Source organism: Oncorhynchus gorbuscha, linkage group LG22 (genome assembly GCF_021184085.1).
Source record: "Oncorhynchus gorbuscha isolate QuinsamMale2020 ecotype Even-year linkage group LG22, OgorEven_v1.0, whole genome shotgun sequence".
Lineage (NCBI taxonomy): Eukaryota > Metazoa > Chordata > Actinopteri > Salmoniformes > Salmonidae > Oncorhynchus > Oncorhynchus gorbuscha.
The window spans coordinates 29,135,395-29,157,880 of NC_060194.1; the positions used below are offsets into that span (position 1 = coordinate 29,135,395).

Below are 22,486 nucleotides of genomic sequence, written 5' to 3' on the forward strand. Positions count from 1 at the left end.
TCTGGTATATGGAAATCAATGCCATTTGTTTCATGTTACAGTTTGGGGGTAATAGATGGCACATTAAACTGAAGGCGTCTCTAAGAGTTTTGACTTTGCAAACACACATTACTAGAGAGACTGGGAATATTGTTTTCTGCTGCTGGAGTGGAGTACATCCTTTTAAATGATCCCCATAATGAGTTTATAATATGCATCTGGGCTACCTCCTCTCTACTTTGATGTCTTCCAAATGGCCCGGGTGGCATCAGCAAAACATGTAGGCACTTTCCCGCCTCATTGACTCCCAAATGTATTTTAAATATCATTCCTGGTAACGCAATTATTTAAAACGCTGAACTAAACACTTACTAATGGGGAAAAAGACAGTGACTTCGATAAATTCATTTCTCAAATGGTGGGCATTCTTTTTTTCTCATTTTTTTTACTGAAGTGGGGGACGACAGAAACACATCTATGTGGTAACCCTCCCTGCCCTTATAGCCCCCCTGTGGACATTCTAAATATTTTGACTTCCTCACCGTTTTATCAGTAGCTATCTGTACGGGGCTTCTGCATTGTGGTCAACCTCCTCAAAATGACAGAGACTGGACATATTGAAAACAGCTAATGACCTAATGTGTCTCTGGCTCGCTTCATTTATGCAATTAGTTCCCTCTGATTACCAGGCTCTTAATGCTGTTTTGAGTACTACTAACTATGGAATCATGCCGTTACACAGTGGAGGGAATTAAACTAGCTATAGCCCTCCCTGCCTCCCGATAGTATGTTCATGAGAACATAATGGAAAGTACACAGTAGTTACAGAAATATTATACTGAACAAAAATATAAATGCAACATGTGAAGTGTTGGTCCCATAAGCTGAAATAAAAGATCCCAGAAATGTTCCATATGCAGAAAAAGCTTATTTCTCTCAAATGTTCACAAATTTGTTTACATCCTTTTTGTGAGCATTTTTTATTTGCCAAGATAATCCATCCACATAAACAGCATGATCATTACACTGGTGCACCTTGTGCTGAGGACAATAAAATGGCACTCTAAAATGTGCAGTTTTGTCACAACACAATGCCACAGATGTCTCAAGTTGAGGGACCGTTCACAACACAATTGGTGTACTGACTGCAGCAATGTCCACCAGAGTTGTTGCCAGATCATTTTTTAATTAAAAAAATTTAACTAGGCAAGTCAGTTAAGAACAAATTCTTATTTTCAATGACTGCCTAGGAGCAGTGGATTAACTGCCTTGTTCAGGGGCAGAACGACAGATATTTACCTTGTCAGCTCGGGGATTCGATCTTGCAACCTTTCGGTTACTCGTCCAACACTAATCACTAGGCTACCTGCCACCTCCATCATCGTTTTAGAGAATTTGGCAGTGTGTCCAACCGGCCTCACAACCACAGACCGACCATGTGTAACAACACCAGCCCAGGACCTCCACATCCAGCTTCTTCACCTGCAGGATCGTCTTAGATCAGCCACCTGGACAGCTAATGAAACTGAGGAGTATTTCTGTCTGTAATAAAGCCCTTCGTAAGGAAAGTCATTAGTAATGAAAGTGGAACAAAAGACATTACCACTGTGAATGGAAAATATGTAACGGTTGGTTACTATATACGTAAAAATTAAGGTGTAACTAGTGGTTTACATTTTTTTGTAGTAGCATCTTAAAGTGATTTACAAAATAAATATGAGTGTAAAACGAAAAGCAAAGGAACCCTTGAACCATATAATTCTGGAATGCAGTTCAATTATGGAACTACTCTTCCCTATAGCAATCCATAAACCAATTTGCCCACCTCTTGATATCCAACTTCTTCCCAAAATAATTACTTATATAAAAAGCATGTGTCCAAACCTTTCTGGAGACTAACGTATCTTGTAACAACAGGCCACAGCACACCAGATAATAACAGCAGAAACACTGCTGATTTATGTAACATGAATGGACAAATAGTCCAAAGATGCCACAAAATATAGAAATGTAAGGGTGTGTATTGGGTATGGAGTTATGGTTGGTATTTGATGTTGTTTGAAGGTCTACATGGACAACAGAACATTTTAGTGTGGCCTTTTATTGTCCTCAGCACATGGTGCACCTCTGTAATTATCACACTGTTTAATCAGCTTCTTGATATGCCGCACCTGTCAGGTAGATGGATTATCTTGGCAAAGGAGAAATGCTCACTGACATGGATGTAAAAAAAATTGTGCACAAAATGTGAGAGAAATAATATTTGTGTGTTTATGGAAAACTTCTGGCATCTTTTATTTCAGCTTATGAAACATGGGACCAACACTTTACATGTTGCGTTTATATTTTTGTTCAGTATAGATTAGCATTCCTGAAACATTATTTTGTTGAAATATAATTAGCCTAATTTCTCAGATCATATTGATTACACCGAAATTGGACATTTAAATTTATAGGATTCAAATAATATTCAATAAATATATTACCCAACATTTGATTTGGATCAAACTTCTTCCTACCAATGAGTAAGACTTGAGGAATATTTTTTGTTGTTGTTGTCAAATGCCACCTATGGACACCCACACCCCATGTAAATCCCACCCCAACAACCAGTATACAGTATCAGTTCTCTGTTTTGAGTATACAAGCTGTGGCTTGGAGTATTTGTTTCTCCATACTATGTCATGCATTCCCTGTGAATCTGGTCATTAGTAATTGAAGTCGCTTGCATTATTTACCATGAAGTAGTGTGTACCAGATTGACCATTAGATGCCACTGTTCCTGCTATACCGCTACACGTACACATTTTTGCAGTCTCGTATGTTTTTTTTCAATAGATCACAACATTTCCTTTGCAAATTTGTGTAGAAAACCAATAGATTTGGCTCATTACTAAAATAAATTGTATAGTAATCCTCACAATTCAAGCCAGTACTCCATGAAAGCAATTCAGTCTGTCCTTCTCTTAGCAACCTAATGCTTATACCCTTATACCCTGTTGGTGGCTTTTTGTATTTTTTTTATTCCTCATGTCTTATTCAATAGTAGGAATAACTTTGGTTCAAATCTATATTATATAGATATATTAATTATATCTATATTAATTTAATATCTGAATCCTATCAATTAAAATGGCCGATTTGGGTGCAATCAATTAGGTTAATTTCTCCGAGATAAAATACAATAATGTTTCAGGAATGCCAATCTTGATGTTTCTAACTACAGAAACAACTTCAGAACAATCTGAGATGGTGGGTGTCATGGCTTGCTGAAATTACATGGAATGACTCATTGTGAACCTGTGGTTTTTGACAGTAGTCAGATCACTCATCTAAAGATCTATTTAGTCATAAGTGGTGACCATGGAAACAGGGCGGGGAACTAATTGGGCCCTTTAACAGGTTATTATAGTGGAGTTACACACTGCTCAAAAAAATAAAGGGAACATTTAAACAACACAATGTAACTCCAAGTCAATCACACTTCTGTGAAATCAAAATGTCCACTTAGGAAGCAACACTGATTGACAATACATTTCATATGCTGTTGTGCAAATGGAATAGAAAACAGGTGGGAATTATAGGCATTTAGCAAGACAACCCCAATAAAGGAGTGGTTCTGCAGGTGGGGACCACATACCACTTCTCAGTTCCTATGCTTCCTGGCTGATGTTTTGGTCACTTTTGAATGCTGGCGGTGCTTTCACTCTAATGGTAGCATGAGACGGAGTCTACAACCCACAGAAGTGGCGTAGTGTCCAGAGCATGGAGGCGCTACCAGGAGACAGGCCAGTACATCAGGAGATGTGGAGGAGGCCGTAGGAGGGCAACAACCCAGCAGCAGGACCGCTACCTCCGCCTTTGTGCAAGGAGGATCATGAGAAGCACTGCCAGAGCCCTGCAAAATTACCTCCAGCAGGCCACAAATGTGAATGTGTCTGCTCAAACGGTCAGAAACAGACTCCATGAGGGTGGTATGAGGGCCCAACGTCCACAGGTGGGGGTTGTGCTTACAGCCTAACACCGTGCAGGATGTTTGGCATTTGCCAGAGAACACCAAGATTGGCAAATTCGCACCTGGCGCCCTGTGCTCTTCACAGATGAAAGCAGGTTCACACTGAACACATGTGACAGACGTGACAGTCTGGAGACGCCATGGAGAACGTTCTGCTGCCTGCAACATCCTCCAGCATGACCGGTTTGGCGGTGGGTCAGTCATGGTGTGGGGTGGAATTTCTTTGGGGGGCCGCACAGCCCTCCATGTGCTCGCCAGAGGTAGCCTGACTGCCATTAGGTACCGAGAAGAGATCCTCAGACGCCTTGTGAGACCATATGCTGGTGTGGTTGGCCCTGGGTTCCTCCTAATGCAAGACAATGCTAGACCTCATGTGGCTGGAGTGTGTCAGCAGTTCCTGCAAGAGGAAGGCATTGATGCTATGGACTGGCCCGGCCGTTCCCCAGACCTGAATCCAATTGAGCACATCTGGGACATCATGTCTCGCTCCATCCAACGCCACGTTGCACCACAGACTGTCCAGGTCTGGGAGGAGATCCCTCAGGAGACCATCCGCCACCTCATCAGGAGCATGCCCAGGCGTTGTAGGGAGGTCATACAGGCACATGGAGGCCACACACTACTGAGCCTCATTTTGACTTGGTTTAAGGACATTTACATCAAAGTTGGATCAGCCTGTAGTGTGGTTTTCCACTTGTTGAGTGTGACTCCAAATCCAGACCTCCATGGGTTGATAAATTTGATTTCCATTGATACTTTGTTTGATTTTGTTGTCAGCACATTCAACTATGTAAATAATTTATTTTTAAATAAGAATATTTCATTCATTCAGATCTAGGATGTGTTATTTTAGTGTTCCCTTAATTTTTTTGAGCAGTGTATATTTCTATTCCTATATACAATTACCATTAACCTGGCACTTCCCATGTGCACTTTCACTTTATTGTAGAGTTCCTATTGTGCCATTGTAGCCTAGGCCTATAATGCATTTGTATCACTGTGACACACTATATGCCTCCTTCCGCGTAAGCTCTTCTGAGGGGCCATTATGGGCCACAAATGCCTGGTGATGACAACAAAGGCAGGAATGTCCATCGAAGTCCTTAAAGAAGAGTCTAACCCGAGACATGCCGGATGCAGTCCAACCAACCTCAGTCCCCAGCTCATCGCTTTGCTGCTAGAAACATTAGGGGGAACAAAAATGAATTTGAATTGTTGGTTGATGGAAGCTCTGTACCATTCTGTGAAGGCATGATTACTTTCACCCCCTTCTAAACCCTAAACCCACTACCTAGCCTAGGCCCTGTAATGTATAGTGTGTCGTTACGGATTCCAATGGTCTCCTATAACGACCTGATCGCCATGCACGCAAATAGCCCCTGCTTCATTATGACAATTGAGAGGTTCATATTTCAACCTAATAGTCCCTCTATAACTTTAACCATATATCACAACCTCATTTCATTGCAAGTGCAGTTAATACGCGCTTCCCCGCCAAGTGGAACATTTTCTAATGATGCAGTTCTCTCTCGCACCAAAACAAGGCAGGCGAGCCCAGTGCTTCTGCATCAGTCACTAATGTATCCATCCATAATGTGTTTATAACACTCGCTAAAGGAGACAGCAATGGGTACAAAGAGCTAGGAGAGTGAGGCAAAGTCCAGGGCTGGAGTAAGTATCTTAAGGGGTTAGGGGGGGGGGCGGTTGTTATACCCAGGCATTCGCACAAATGGCTATAATGATAATTTACAAAACACTACTGGCCATGCTAGCTATTATTGATAGCATCAGATCACACCCGTGGTAATAGGTCCATAGATATCATTAGCAATATATCAGGAAAAAACATCTGAGATGGATACCATGAGTGTGACAGAGGGGAGAAGGGACTGTCTGGTATACAAGCCCATTAACAATGAATACTGCTAGACTTTCTGGGCTGTTGATAAGGGTAATAGTTATTTTATATAAATAACCCATAGAAGTATGTCAGGATGTAAACATTATCCTAATTGTAAAGATTTCCATGTCCTCCTAATTAGACTTCATTAGTGTTATTATGCAGTAATCAAAGACTATTCAGCAAATTCACATCTTATGAGTATAGTCTAGATGTGTAATGTTTAATTTGAAAATGTAAGCATAAGGCTGTATCCCTTGCATTCCCTTTGGATGGTCTTCCACTTTCAATGTCAGCAGCTCAGAAAAGGCCTAATTGGGCTAGATTCAGAGCTTTTGAAAATAATTGGGTTAAAGATCAGAATTGGGATGCCTGTGTAAACACTTAGCCATTTGGATGGATTATGACATGCTTAACTATTGGATCCCCCCCCCCTACCCGTCCACTCTAATAAAGCACCGATTTAGACCTAGGACAACAGGTGTGCGTAATTCAGGTTGAACAGAAACCAGCAGGTTACAAACTTCATAATGTATGAGTTAAATACCCCTGCTATAGCTCTTTAATAAATTGCCCTCTATATTGGGGCAAAAACTGGTGTAGCACTAGGGGAAAAAACATTAAATTGGGAGGGAACACTGCTCTATATTATCTTTTACCAGAACATCTGCACATACTATGCTGTACCTTACAGTTTTTGTAACATAGTATAGCATTAACTTGCGATACTCCATTTATACTTAATATAGCTTGAGCAAAACAGCCACCTGCACTTATAGCTTATTTACATTAGATAGCCCATGTATTAGATATGTGCAGTTACATAAATTGAGCTACCTGCACAGGGTCTAGGTAGAGGCTGCCAATGTTGTGATAAGGGGTATTCATGTTCTGACTGAAAATGACAGCAAAATATAACTAGAGTAATAGTCCCATCTAGTGGCAAAAAATGAATTGCAGAAACATTTTATAATGGGGAACCCCCCCAAAAAATAAATTTAGTACATTTATTTTCCAAAAATATTGATTCAACTTAAACTTGGTGGTGCATCCATAGCCTTAATTGCATTCTTGCAGCATTTGAGGCACTCATTTTCTACTTTGAACTAGTGTATTTGGTGACAGCTTTGGTGCCCTCTGACACAGCGTGCTTGGCCAGCTCTCCAGGTAGCAAGAGTCGGACTGCGGTCTGTACCTCTCGGCTGGTGATGGTTGAGCGTTTGTTGTACTGGGTCAGACGAGATGCCTCAGTTGCAATGCGCTCAAATACGTCATTGACGAAGGAATTCATTATGCTCATTGCTCTGCTGGAGATGCCAGTGTCAGGATGGACCTAGAGACAAAGAACACATGTCATCAAGTTGAAAACTAGAGCAAGTAGTTAGTGCTGGGGGGTCTAAGCTGACATATTGAAATGTTAAGGTCTTACCATGGATCATTTAGAATTTTAAAGACCCCTTAGGTACACCCCTCCCCCAAAATACATTTGGCCTTTACTAATAGACTACAGAAACTAGCAGCACAAAAAAACCTCAAAAGGTTGCAGTATCCTATAATCTATGAGAACTCAAGATAGTTAACACATTTAACACCTTATTTGTGGGCATAAACAACCATTATTTGTATGGGTTGACTTTATAGCAAAACACCATCATGTTCATGAGTCTCCCCTTTCTATACAGTGTTCGTATTAGTTTGTGGCCCAAATGTCTAGCAGCGCAACGTTCACGAGAAGGCAGATTTTCAGGATGTCTCCTGGCCTGAGAAACAGCGCTGAAGCTCTGCCACTTTCCACCAGATGTGGAAGGGTGACAAAATAAAAGTTGATTGAGACGCAGCCCATGCAAAAACAGATATCGATCAGTTTAAAATAGACTTGGATGGAAATTTTATTTTTGGTGCTTAGAATGAGGCAGCGGTGCCTCAAACTACGGGGTTAAAATATCATATTGATAGGATAGATCTGCAAAAATAAAAACATTCTCGTCAAAAGCCTAATTGCGCATGGGCGAAACTTAAGGTCTTTAAAACGAGACTAAGTAACAATAAAAAAAAAGACATGAAAGCACATTTTCCGACACTTACCTGCTTCAAAACTTTATAGATATACACTGCATAAGTCTCTCTCCGCTTGGCTTTTCTTTTACTCTTTTTCTCCCCGACTGCCTTTCCCTTCTTCTTGGTTACATCGTTACTCATTTCTGAAACCGTGCATAGAACAGTTATTTAAGTGATAAGTCTCGATTTAAACAGTACATTGTCTTAATAAGGTAGACGTTTGTTTATGTTTAAGACCTACCTCTAGATACAGCGCAACCGTGATTATATGTCTAATACTGTCAGCACTGTTGTTACCCAGTCATCTGTCATTTCCACCTCATCAAGCTGTCACAACCTGTTTTTAAGTGGCCAATAATTAATGGACAGCTCACGTGGTGTCCATGCAGGTGCAGCGTATTAAAAAATCAGCCTGTCATTCATGCACGGTCCACTGGGGGTCGTGCGTGCACCAGCATTGTACGTGTCAATACGCATTGCATCAACAACAGTCATCATCAGTTCGTGATTGAGATTTTAGAGTACAAGTAAATTCATTTTCTTGTAGAATGACGACAGTGGTCACACTTTCCGCAGCAATTTACACAGTGCCTAATGGTCCTTGACTGTGTGTATAACTGGTTATGAAAATTTTACTTTCAGCCTTGCAAATTGGTTGAATATTTTTGTTACCATTTGAAAGACTCCTGTAATTCTGTATTTTCAGGAAACACCACAGGCAGCATGTAATCACACAAGGTAGCCTACATTAGGCTCCTGAGTGGCTCAAAGGTCTAAGGCACTGCATCTCAGTGCTAGAGGCGTCAGGGTAGACACTGGCTCAATCCCAGGCTGTATCACAACCAGCCATGATCGGGAGTCCCATAGGGCGGCACACTTACATACGCTCAATATGCAAATAATGTATGTCACAATTATACTGAAGAAAAATCAAATCGCAACCATTTCTAAGATTTTACTCAGTCAATTGAAATACATGAATTAGGCCCTAATCTATGGATTTCACATGACTGGGAATACAATTATGCATCTGATGGTCACAGGTACAAAAAAGGTAGGGTCATGGATAAAAAAAACAGTCAGTATCTGCTGTGACCACCATTTGCCTCAGGCAGGGCGACACATCTCCTTCGCGAAGAGTTGATCAGGCTGTTGATTGTGGCCTGTGGAATGTTGTCCAACTCCTCTTCAATGGTTGTGTAAAGTTGCTGGATATTGGCGGGAACTGGAACGCTGCCATACACGTCAATCCAGAGCATCCCAAAAATGCTCAATGGGTGACATTGAATAACTGGGAAATTTTCAGCTACCAGGAATTGTGTTCAGATCCTTTTGACATGGGGCCATGCATTATCATGCTGAAACATGAGGTGATGGTGGCGGATGAATGACGTGTCACAGTATCTCTGTGCATTCAAAATTGCAATCGATGAAATGCAATTGTGTTCATTGTCCGTAGCTTATGCTTGCCCATACCATAACCCCACAGCCACCATGGGGCACTCTCTTCACAACATTGACATCAGCAAACTGCTTGCAGTAACATCTTTGTCTGTCAGAAAACGGTTTCAATACAGTCAAGGAAATTATCTTACAACCACAGAAAGGTTCGATCATAACCTTCATGTACCATTCCGTGTTTAATTCACCACTATCTAAAGAGGGTCTTTGCAGTTAGGCAGAATTAAATCCATTTGACACTTCAGATGGAAAATCACCTGTCTTGTATATTGTGAGTCTCTGATAAGGTCTTTGTGACGAATAACATATGCTTGATGTCCATATGTGGCCTTGTCATATCTCCCAGCTCATATCACAGGATTTCAGAGCTTGTCTGTTGATGTGAGTCCATGTGTCTGTCATTGCAGGAATTGGACAGTTTCATCATATGCAGTTTACATTTTTTTACTTTGAAGGATAGACTTTCTAGCCTGGCGTGTAGGAGTGTTTGGCCAGTAACTTAACGTTTGCTGGATCGAATCCCCCAGCTGACAAGGTAAAAATCTGTCGTTCCAAGCAGGGCACCGTGGATGTTGATTAAGGCAGCCCTCCGTACCTCTCTGATTCAGAGGCGTTGGGTTAAATGTGGAAGCTGCAGTCAGTTGTACAACTGACTAGGTATCCCCGTGCCAGTGCTAACAGGGTTGTGACTAGATGGAGTACAGCTACGACTGGAAGTTGCTTTTTGTATCATGTTAGGAGAGCTTACTCTATCCCTAACTTTAACCTAGTTCTCCTAACCTGCTAAGTTAATTCTCCTAACCTGCTGGGAAAAGTAACTTCCGGTTGTAGCTGTATGCTACCTAGTCAAAACTCAGTAACAGCTTCATCAATTACAAAGTTAGTGCTAAATGAGCAATGAGCTTATTATTCCAAACCTTGAACAAGCTTATTTGATTTCTTCCACACACTTTGGAGAGATTTAATTAAATGCATTTTGATCAATGTAGTGTCCTCTCCTGGATGCTACAATTAGCAATCTCTTATTAGCTGTTTCTTCCAGACCGTCGTGATGCTTAAGCCTCCCTACAGTAGATTGCCATGGAGCACAGGTCTCAGACCTTAGCTCTTGCTAATTACTTGGGGTTATTTTCTCCAGAAGCACACAACAGCATCCATTATATTTCGTCAGCTGTGGGTAACTGAGGGTGTTCAGTGAATCACACTCGCTTGATGAGTAGCCACGTTGCCTAAGACCTCAAGACTTGTGTAAGTTCCCCAAGCTAACACTCAGGCTTTAGCTCAGTGAGCTAACACAGTATTGTGTGGTGCAAGAAATCCAGGTCCAAAGACCCATGTTATTCACATGTGGAATAAAAATGGAACATTAAGTCCTTATCTCAAACAATATCATCATTCAATGTCAATGACCTCAGTCATGTATACAGTAGTGGAGATGTGCAAACCACCATCTATACACACTTTTTACTCTTGTGTATTTCTCAGCACCAGTATATCTTACAAGACTCTACAACATTAATAGAAAGACCCAGGCTTTGGATTGAAATACGAACTTTTTTTATCCTCATATCTTATTCCAACATGAAGTTATAAGCCATCAAACACACTCTGTCCACTTGTGACAAGCCGCCTAATCACAGGGCTGGTTGTCACAGAGTATGGGGTTGGTTGTCACAATGTTTGCTGGTAGCTTATTCCTTTTGTAACAGGAAGTGAGGCAATATAGTATACAGTGTCTTCGAAATATTTTCTTTGATTGAATCATATTCCTAACAAAATTCAGCATTTTATGCCTTAAGAACAACATATGACATTTGAGTGTCATATGTGTGTGTATTTGTGTGTTTGCACACACGTGTACATGCGTTTGACAGAAAACATAGGTGAGAGAGAGAGGAAACCAACCCAGATAGCACAGATACTGTATCTCTGTCCAACAGATGTACACATGATGCATCGGGAAGATGCAGTTTAGACATTGTTCGCTAAGTGGCAAGACATCTCACAGATGTATTAGAATACCTACATTCTAAATTCTACAGTTCTACATCATTTATACTTCGGCCAGGCATCAATATCCTATTTTGATCCCTCGGCAAACGCTCTCCACACTACATATTCCTAACACATTTTGATATGTTGTAGTGCTGAGCGATTAATGCTTTTTGATGTTGGTTCAGTTTTGGTTTTGATTATATTTTTGTAGACATTTAATGCACTATGCATTATGTGGGTTGAATGCTGTAACAACACAGGATAAAACAACTAATAAAGGTCCTATAATGTTAGTGACTGCCAATTACTGCTTACCACTTATTCACCATCATTTATTCACATGACTTTAATTAAAATATTTCAGTTGTTGTGTATACAATGTACAAAACATTAGGAACACCTGCTCTTTCCGTGACATAGACTGACCAGGTGAATCCAGGTGAAAGCTATGATTCATTATTGATAGCAACTCTTAAATCCACTTCAGTCAGTGTAGATGAAGGGGAGGAGACGTACGGATGCTAATTAAGATGCTAGTTACCACATTGCTTGACCTCGAAATAGGTTTGGAATCAGTGGAGGCTGCTGAGGGGAGGACGGCTTATTATAATGGCTGGAATGGAGCGAATGGGATGGTGTATTTTGATATATTTGATACCGTTCCACTCATTCCGCTCCAACCATTACCACAAGCCGGTCCTCCCCAATTAAGGTGCCACCAACCTCCTGTGTTTGGAATGTAGTGGCACTGGTAATCACCCTGTACAATATGGTTATGATGGAGTGGATAGTGACAACCAACCCCGCATTCTATGTGACAACTGTGGCAACCCCCCCCCCCATGCTAATTAACATGCTAGTTGACCTAGCAACTCAGCAACTCAAGGATACTCAAATACAGTACCAGTCAAAAAATTATACATTGTAGAATAATAGTGAAGATATCAAAACTTTGAAATAACACATAAGGAATCTTGTAGTAACCAAAAAAAAGTGTTAAACAAATCTAAAAATATATTTTCTTCAAAGTAGCCACCCTTTGCCTTGATGACGGCTTTGCATACTCTTGGCATTCTCTCAACCGGCTTCATGATGAATGCTTTTCCAACAGTCTTGAAGGAGCTCCCACATGCTGAGCTCCCACATATGCAGTCCAACTCATCCCAAACCATCTCAATTGGGTTGAGGTCGAGTGATTGTGGAGGCCAGGTCATCTTAGCGCATGCTGGTTTTTGAGACTGCACTTGAAAAAACTTTGTGACATTTTCCATATTGACTGACCTTCATGTCTTAAAGTAATGATGGACTGTTGTTTCTTGGTCTTTTACCAAATAAGGCTATCTTCTGTATCCCACCCCTACCTTGCCACAACACAACTGATTGGCTCAAACACATTAAGAAGGAAAGAAATTCCACAAATGAACTTTTAACAATGCACAGCTGTTAATTGAAAGGCATTCCAGGTGACTAACTCATGAAGCTGGTTGAGATAATGCCAAAAGTGTGCAAAGCTGTCATCAAGGAAAATGGTGTCTACTTTGACGAATTTCAAATCTAAAATATTTTTGATTTGTTAAACACTTGTTTGGTTACTACATGATTCCACTTGTGCTATTTCATGGTGTTGATGTCTTCACGATTATTCTATAATGTCGAAAACATTAAAAATAAAGAAAAACACTGGAATGAGTAGGTGTATCCAAACTTTTGACTGGTACTGATGGTTTGTAATATAGCTCTCCCTTTCCTCTTTTCAACAAACATAATTGTTCATTTAAACTCCCAAAGTTAAACATTTATAAAGAAAATATCAAGACATGATTTTTACTTTTACATATGAAAAACACTGGAATTCGCCTCATCTCAATGTTTTATCAAGCTGATATGAATTGACCAGGTGGATGAGTTCTTCCAAAGAATTCACAAATTTTAACCTTAAACTTATTACACAGCACCTTTTAGATTGGCAGTAATAAGAATTGTGAGACAACCAACCCCGGTCTCCCCTACACACAATAAAGCTGCCATTGATATAATAATAATCATTTGGAGGGTGCTTATATTTGTCCTATTTCACACATGTACAAGTGTGTATTATACACGTGTGAATTGTAAATGTTTTTTTCATATCTCAACTCTCCCTGAGACACCCTCAGAGAGTGGGGTCATGGCCAGGGTCAGCCATTATCAATGACGACCCTGGTTTGTACTGGACCAGACCCTCCACTGAAGGGAATGCTCTTTGTGTTGTTTTACGTATCCAAGTATAACTTTAACGAGTCGGATGTGAAGGATTTACTTCAGACACCGACAAGGCGCAAATCCCAGTCATTCGCATGAGAAAGAGACAGAGATATCGGGGATGTAGGTTGGACTGCCTTGTAAGGATCCGACCCGACGGCTAGTGGATAATCTGCCTCTACCATCAGTCCTGGATACCATCAGTTATTGGATAACAAAATAGACGAGCTACCATCACGAATATCCTACCAACGGGACATACTGTAATATCTTATGCTTCACCGAGTCGTGGCTGAACGACAACATGGATAAAATACAGCTGGCGGGTTTTAAGCTGCATCGGCAAGATAGAACAGCTGCCGCCAGTAAGACAAGGGTTGGTGTCTGTGTATATTTCTAAACAACAGCTGGTGCACGAAATTTAATATTAAGGAAGTCTCAAGGTTTTTCTCGCCTGAGGTGGAGTATCTAATGATAAGCTGTAGACAACACTATTTGTTTTTCATAGCTGTTTATTTACCACCACAAACCGATGCTGGCACTAAGACCACACTCAATGAGCTGTATAAGGCCATATGCAAACAGGAAAATGCTCATCCAGAGGCGGTACTCCTAGTGGCCGGGGACTTTAATGCAGGGAAACTTAAATTAGTTTTACCAGCATGTTAAATGTGCAACCAGAGGAGAAAAAACTCTGGACCACCTTTACTCCATACACAGAGGTACATACAAAGCTCTCCCTCGTCCTCCATTGGGCAAATTTGACCATAATTATATACTCCTGATTCCTGCTTACAAGCAAAAACTAAAGCAGGAAGCACTAGTGACTCGGTCTATAAAGAAGTGGTCAGATGAAGCAGATGCTAAGCTACAGGACTGTTTTGCTAGCACAGACTGGAATATGTTCCAGGATTCTTCCGATGGCATTGAGGAGTACACCACATCAGTCACTGGCTTCATCAATAAGTGCATCGATGACTTCATCCCCACAGTGACCGTACGTACATACCCTAACCAGAAGCCATGGATTACAGGCAACATTTGCTCTGAGCTAAAGGGTAGAAATGCTGCTTTCAAGGAGTGGGACTCTAACTCAATTATACAATTATACGAAATCCCACTATGCCCTCCAACGAACCATGAAACAGGCAAAGCGTCAATACAGGACTAATATTGAATTGTAATACACCGGCTCTGACTCTCGTCAGATGTGGCAGGGCTTGCAAACCATTACAGACTACAAAGGGAAGCACAGCCGCGAACTGCCTAGTGACACGAGCCTATCAGATAAACTAAATTACTTCTATGCTCGCTTCGAGGCAAGGAACACTGAAGCATGCATGAGAGCATCAGCTGTTCCAGATGACTGTGTGATCACGCTCTCCATAACCGATGTGAGTAAGACCTTTAAACAGGTCAACATACACAAGGCCGCAGGGCCAGATGGATTACCAGGACGTGTACTCCGAGCATGCGCTGACCAACTGGTAAGTGTCTTAACTGACATTTTCAACCTGTGCCTGAGTGAGTCGGTAATACCAACATGTTTCAAGCTAATCAAATGGCTACCCAGCCTATTTGCGTTGTCCCCCCCACCCCTCTTTTACGCTGCTGCTACTCTGTTTTTTATCTATGCATAGTCACTTTAACTCCACCTACATTTACATATTACCTCAATTACCTTCACTAACCTGTGCCCCCGCACATTGACTCTGTACCGGTACCCCTTGTATATAGCCTCGCAATTGTTATTTTACTGCTGCTCTTTAATTATTTATTTTTATTATCTATTTTTAACACAACCATTATTTTTCTTAATTGCATTGTTGGTTAAGGGCTTGTAAGTAAGCATTTCACTGTAAGGTCTACAGCTGTTGTATTCGGTGCATGTGACAAATACAATTTGATTTGAATTGAAAGGAGATGCCGGCACAAAGATGTTCAGTATCAGCATGAAATACCAATCTCCCAGGCGACTCTGCTTTCTTTGTGTGTGTGAAAATGAAGGTTTGTGTGTGTACATCCACTAGCCAGATGTCTAACTATCAACAGCAGTAACAGATGTAACCTGGAGTGTGTTGTAACCTGTAGCAGATGTAACCTGTAGCAAATTTAACCTGTACTCCCATTGCTGGTCGATACGTGTCAACACAAATTGCGTTATTAACAGTATTTGAGTCTGTTTCCATACACTCTTTAGGGATAATCTGAAATTATTTATTTAGAGTATTGTAACATAATCAGAGACACGTTATGGTCCCAGTGTGGTAGTTCTCTTGGTTTGAGAGTGCTGCTTGTAAACATCAGATTTGTGGGTTCAAGTCCCTAATGGACCATATTTCTATGAATATGTGTATAATGTAACCGCTGTGGATAAAACTGTCCTTGTCCCTCAAAGTCTTTGTCCCTCTCTTGTTTCAGTGCTGTAATGAGTCATATGTCTTAGGTGGTAGTGTACTAGGATCTCACCCCCTGTCGACACTCACCTCTACCAAGGTTCAGTTCACGTGGTCCTCTGCCGTTGACCAGGCATTCCGGGACCTCAAACACCGCTTCACCACTGCTCCTATCTTGGTTCATCCTGGTCCTTCCCGTCAGTTTGTGGTGGAGACCGATGCTTCAGATGTTGGAGTGGGGGCTGACCTGTCCCAACGTTCTGCCCTGGACCTTATGCAGAATCCCTGTGCTTTCTTCTCCTACCGCCTCGGTGCCACGGAGAGGAACTATGATGTGGGGAATCGAGAGCTTCTTGTGGTGAAGATGGCATTGGAGGAATGTAGGCACTGGCTCCAGGCAAGCGAGATGGGCTCTGCTGTTTACCTGGTTCAACTTTCCCTCTCTTACCAGGATCCAAGAACGTCAAGCCGGATGCCCTGCCTCGCCGCTATAGCCCCACGGTTACCACCCCGGAGCCCGAGACCATCCTTCCAACCTGGTGCCTGGTGACGGCACTCAGCTGGTCCGGGAGGTGCAGCGGTCCCAGCCGAACCCTGAGGGGGGGCATTCCTCCAGGCTTGCCTGCCACCCGGGCGCCCGTCGGACCCTGGTATTCGTGCGACAATGCTTTTGATGGCCTACTATGGTTCCGGATGTCGCCGCATTTGTCGCCGCCTGCACGGTCTGTGCTCAGAACAAGACTCCACGGCATACTCCGGCTGGTCTTCTGCAATCACTGCCTGTCCCTCACTGTCCCTGGTCCCACGTATCCCTAGATTTTGTCATGGGTCTCCCCCATCTGAGGGCAACACTGTCATCCTGACTGTGGTCGACCGGTTTTCCAAAGCTGCCCACTTCATTCCTCTCCTCAAACTACCCTCGGCCAAGGAGACGGCCCAGCTCATGGTGTAGCACGATCCATGGACTGCCCGTGGACATGGTCTCCGACCGGGGTCCTCAATTCTCGTCCCGGTTCTGGAAGGCATTCTGCACCCTCATTCGGTCATTGGCCAGCCTGTCCTCTGGGTTCCACCCCAGTCCAATGACCTGTCAGAGCGAGCCAACCAGGACCTTAAGACCACCCTGCGCTGCCTGGTCTCCAATAACTCCACCACCTGGAGCCAGAGCTTGTGTGGGTGGAATACACCTGCAACACCCTTCCCTGCTCTGTCACGGGCCAATCGGCATTTGAGTGTTCCCTGGGGTATCAGCCCCCACTCTTCCCCGAGCAGGAAGAAGAGGTCGGCATACCTTCTGCACAGATGTTTGTCCACTGCTGTCATTGTACCTGGAGGAGAGCCCAGTTGGCCCTCCTCAAGAGCATCTCCAGGTATTGACGACAAGCGGATCACCATTGGACCACTGCTCCCCAGTATCATCTTGGGCAGAAGGTATGGCTGTCCACCCCTCTGCTGTTTGTCTTCTGTTGCCCCGTACTCTTCGTATACCTTTCATGTGTCCAGAGTTAAACCCATGTCTCACAGCCTTGCTGTCCTGTACCTTTGCCCCACCTATCTGGATTACTGACCCCTGGCTTTCCTTGACCTGTCTTTTGCCTGCCCCTGTTGGATTAATAAACTATTGTTAATTCGACGTTGTTTGCATCTGGGTCTTACCTTGAAACATGATAGTTATGCTCTATATAATGAGATGAATGACACAGTTTCCCCTCACTATCAATTTGAGAACACCCACCCGCAAATTGCTCTTCCCCCAAATGAGTGCTGAAACAAACCCCTAAATAACTAATTCACATTTCAATACATCTTAGAGATAACTGGTACTGTTTAAAACATTCCACTGACATTGCATTCTCTGACTACTGTTGCTAAGGATTAATATAGAAGCATTTGTCTACTAGATGTCCATGTCTAAATTGTCAGTAGTCTCTTGCAGTTGATGGCTATGATTCTGATATACTCATTGTACCATTTTACCTTTATCGTATGTATGTCATGTATTCATCTTATAGCACAATTGTGCATTCAATGCACATTAGTGCCCCTTTCGCTATTCTGTAAAATGTTCTGTATTCTGGATGAAAATGAACAGGGTGCTATTCTGTTAGTACATGTACCCTAGTGTTAGTCTTGCAAAAGGGCTGGTGATCAGGTTTGTCATGGTGAAGATGTGCAGTGCAGTGCAGTTCTCAGTCTAAGCATCTGTCTTTCTGTAATCCTAATGCACTCTGTTTCTGGCTCCTCCATTCTGGAAAAGTGGCACTGCATCATTCTGGGCATAGAGGACCATCCCAGTCCCTCTATCACTGTCTGATGCCCATGCTGCCCTCAAATGTCAGATAGTTTACCCTTTTACAAAGTCACCCACTGGGCCCCATTGGAATGGGGTCTAATGCATCCTCTGAGGCTTGGGGCCTGGGCCAGCTCTCTCTGCAGTTAGGTTTGGTAGGGCACAAAGTGTGTTGCTTAGCTGATCTAGAAGGCTGTGTTCAGGTGGAAGAGTCAGTGCATAAGTCATTATAAGGAGTCTGTTTTTGTTTAGTGTAAACATAAATGTTGAGATATCTGTGTATGATGATGAATACTGATTGATTTATTGATAGGCTTACATTGCCAACAAGAGCACCTCCTACTCATGGTTAGAGCACTGTGTCCATTACTGACCATATGCCCTGACAAGAAAAAACCTTACAAATGAGATGAGAATTCATCAGTTTTAATAAGAGTAGCATGACTAGCCCAAAATGTAGGGGGACATGGTCATTGTGGACAGGAGCCTCTGAAGACAGGAAATGGAGGCATAATAACAACAGACACAATCAATCTACATCAGGTGCATGAATTTAATAAAAGTATATAAAGAGGTCAAAAGGTCAGAATTAAATACTGTGGCTTACGAGTTCACCCCCTTTGGCATTTTTCCTATTTTGTTACATTACAACCTGGAATTAAAATGGATTTTCTTTGTATCATTTGATTTACACAATATGCCTACCATTTTGAAGATGCAAAATATGTTTTATTGTGAAACAAACAAGAAATAAGACAAAAAAAACGGAACTTGAGTGTGCATAACTATTTACCCCCCCAAAGTCAATACTTTGTAGAGCCATCTTTTGCAGCAATTGCAGCGGAAAGTCTCTTAGGGTATGTCTCTATAAGCTTGGCACATCTAGCCACTGGGATTTTTTCCCATTATCCAAGTCCAAGTGCTCCAGCACCTTCAAGTTGGATGGGTTCCCGCTGGTGTACAGCAATCTTTAAGTCATACCACAGATTCTCAATTGGATTGAGGTCTGGGCTTTGACTAGGCATTCCAAGACATTTAAATGTTTCCCCTTAAACCGCTCGAGTGTCGCTTTAGCATTATGCTTAGGGTCATTGTCCTGCTGGAAGGTGAATCTCCATCCCAGTCTCAAATCTCTGGAAGACTGAAACCTCACAATTTCCCTGTATTTAGTGCCATCCATTATTCCTTCAATTCTGACCAGTTTCCCAGTCCCTGCCGATGATAAACATCCCCACAGCATGACGCTGCCACCACCATGCTTCACTGTGGCGATGGTGTTCTCGGGGTGATGAGAGGTGTTGTGTTTGCACCAGACATAGTGTTCTCCTTGAATTCCAAAAAGCTCAATTTTAGTCTCATCTGACCCGAGTACCTTGTTCCATATGTTTGGGGAGTCTCCCACATACCTTTTGGTGAACACGAAACGTGTTTGCTTATTTTATTTTTTAAGCAATGGATTTTTTTTCTGGTCACTCTTCCATAAAGCCCAGCTCTGTGGAGTGCACGGCTTAACGTGGTCCTATAGACAGATACTCCAATCTCCACTGTGGAACTTCAGGGTTATCTTTGGTCTCTTTGTTGCCTCTCCGATTAATGCCCTCCATGCCTGGTTTGTGAGTTTTGGTGGGCAGCCCTCTCTTGGCAGGTTTGTTGTGGTACCATATTCTTTCCAATTTTTAATAATGGATTTAATGGTGCTCTGTGTGATGTTCAACGTTTCAGCTATTTTTTATAGCCCAACCCTGATCTGTACTTCTCCACAACTTTGTCCCTGACCTGTTTGAAGAGCCCATTGGTCTTTATAGTGCCGCTTGCTTGGTGGTGCCACGTGCTTAGTGGTATTGCAGACTCTCGGGCCTTTCATAACAGGTGTATATATTGAGATCACGTGACACTTAGATTGCACACAGGTAGACTTTATTTAACTAATTATGTGACTCCTGAAGGTAATCGGATGCACCAGATCTTATTTAGGGGCTTCATGGCAAAGGGGGTGAATTCATATATACGTACCACTTTTTATTTTTAATTTTTAATTTTTAAACAAGTAATGTTTTTTCATTTCACTTCACCAATTTGGACTATTTGTGTATGTCCATTACATGAAATCCAAATAAAAATTCATTTAAATTACAGGTTGTAATGCAACAAAATAGGAAAAATGCCTAGGAGGATGAATACTTTTGCAAGGCACTGTAGAAATGACTGAATCATCTGGATGTGTTATTGAAATTGTAAAAGAGGCAATGGCATTTTATTTAATTACACGAGGGGGAATGGAATAGTTATTGGACCATCAAATGTTCTGTTGCCTAAGATTTGATTTCTTTCTCAAAAAAATCAATATAAATTAGGAACCCAATCATTTCCTGGCCATGCTTGGCTGTTCTGGATGGCACAGATGGTGTTTCTTTGGGTAGGTTTGTGATTGAGAGGATGACTTTACAATTACAGATACCAACAGAGCTGGCATTTGAAAAGAGCAAGAGGGATGTTTAGAAAATTCCTTGGCTGGAGAGCTTAGATTTGTACAATAGCAATCCTGAAGGACTGTCGTAGAACAATATGTAATACACCAGATGAGTACTTTAGAGATGTAGACCAGGATTCATTCATGTAGACAGGCATCAGGGGGTTGGTGTCACACTTTTGGCACAGCCCCAGCTAACACACCTGACTTCTATAATCAACCATGATTGTCAGTTTAAAATGTGATTAGTTTAATCAGCTAGGATTGGGGGAAAAAGTGTGACACCACCTCGGTCCCGGAGGACTGGAGTTTCCCTTCCCTGTTTGTATGTTATAAATGACAAGTTATGTTGTTTCAATGCAGTGGGCTAAATCTGGGTCACACAGAGTGGTTCTTGGTTTTAAACCAAATATACACTACCGTTCAAAAGTTTGGGGTCACTTAGAAATGTCCTTTGAAAAATAGTACCCACGAGACACCAGTCTCACGTCAACAGTGAAGAGGCAACTCTGGGATGCTGGCCTTCTAGGCAGAGTTCCTCTGTTCAGTGTCTGTGTTCTTTTGCCCATCTTAATCTTTTATTTTTATTGGCCAGTCTGAGATATGGCTTTTTCTTTGCAACTCTGCCTAGAAGGCCAGCATCCCGGAGTTGCCTCTTCACTGTTGACGTTGAGACTAGTGTTTTGTGAGTACCTTTTAATGAAGCAGCCAGTTGAGGATTTGTGAGGCGTCTGTTTCTCAAACTAGACACTCTAATGTACCTGCCCTCTTGCTCAGTTGTGCACTGGGCCCTCCCACTCCTCTTTATATTCTGGTTAGAGCCAGTTTGCGCTGTTCTGTGAAAGGAGTAGTACACAGCGTTGTTCCAGATCTTCAGTTTCTTGGCAATTTCTCGCATGGAATAGCCTTCATTTCTCAGAACAAGAATAGACTGACGAGTTTCAGAAGAAAGGTCTTTGTTTCTGGCTATTTTGAACCCACAAATGCTGATGCTCCAGATACTCAACCATTCTAAAGAAGGCCAGTTTTATTGCTTTAATCAGAACAACAGTTTTCAGCTGTGCTAACATAATTGCAAAAGGGTTTTCTAATGATCAATCAGCCTTTTAAAATGATAAACTTGGATTAGCTAACACAACGTAATAATAATATAACATATGCCATTTAGCAGACGCTTTTATCCAAAGTGACTTACAGTCATGTGTGCATACATTCTACGTATGGGTGGTCCCAGGGATCGAACCCACTACCCTGGCGTTACAAGCGCCATGCTCTACCAACTGAGCTACAGAAGGACCAACGTGACATTGGAACATAGGAGTGATGGTTGCTGATAATGGGCATCTGTACTCCTATGTAGATATTCCATAAAAAAATCAGCCGTTTCCAGCTACAATAGTCATTTACAACATTAACAATGTCTACGCTGTATTTCTGATGAATTTGATGTTATTTTAATGGCCATTTTTTCTGCTTTTCTTTCATAAACAAGGACATTTCTAAGTGACCCAGATCTTTTGAAAGGCAGTGTGTGTATATACATATATAAAAAAAGGAAAACAATTTCACTAGGTAAGTCAGTTAAGATCAAATTCTTATTTACAATGACGGCCTTCAACTCTATACACCTCGCACATGGTAATAAAGAAGACACCCTTACCATGTCAGATATAAAGTTGAA

At 41.9% G+C, this 22,486-nt stretch overlaps 1 protein-coding gene across 1 annotated transcript; it reads right to left on the reverse strand.

The window, feature by feature from the left end:
• Positions 1 to 6,844: 6,844 nt before the first annotated feature.
• Positions 6,845 to 8,305, reverse strand: zgc:92591 (uncharacterized protein LOC436997 homolog). The gene is made up of 3 exons (XM_046321863.1): positions 8,194 to 8,305; positions 7,980 to 8,095; positions 6,845 to 7,227 (listed from the first exon to the last, which is right to left on the reverse strand). The coding sequence occupies exons 2-3, from the start codon at positions 8,091 to 8,093 to the stop codon at positions 6,991 to 6,993; spliced, it is 351 nt and encodes a 116-aa protein (XP_046177819.1). The 5' UTR covers positions 8,094 to 8,095; positions 8,194 to 8,305; the 3' UTR covers positions 6,845 to 6,990.
• Positions 8,306 to 22,486: the final 14,181 nt, after the last annotated feature.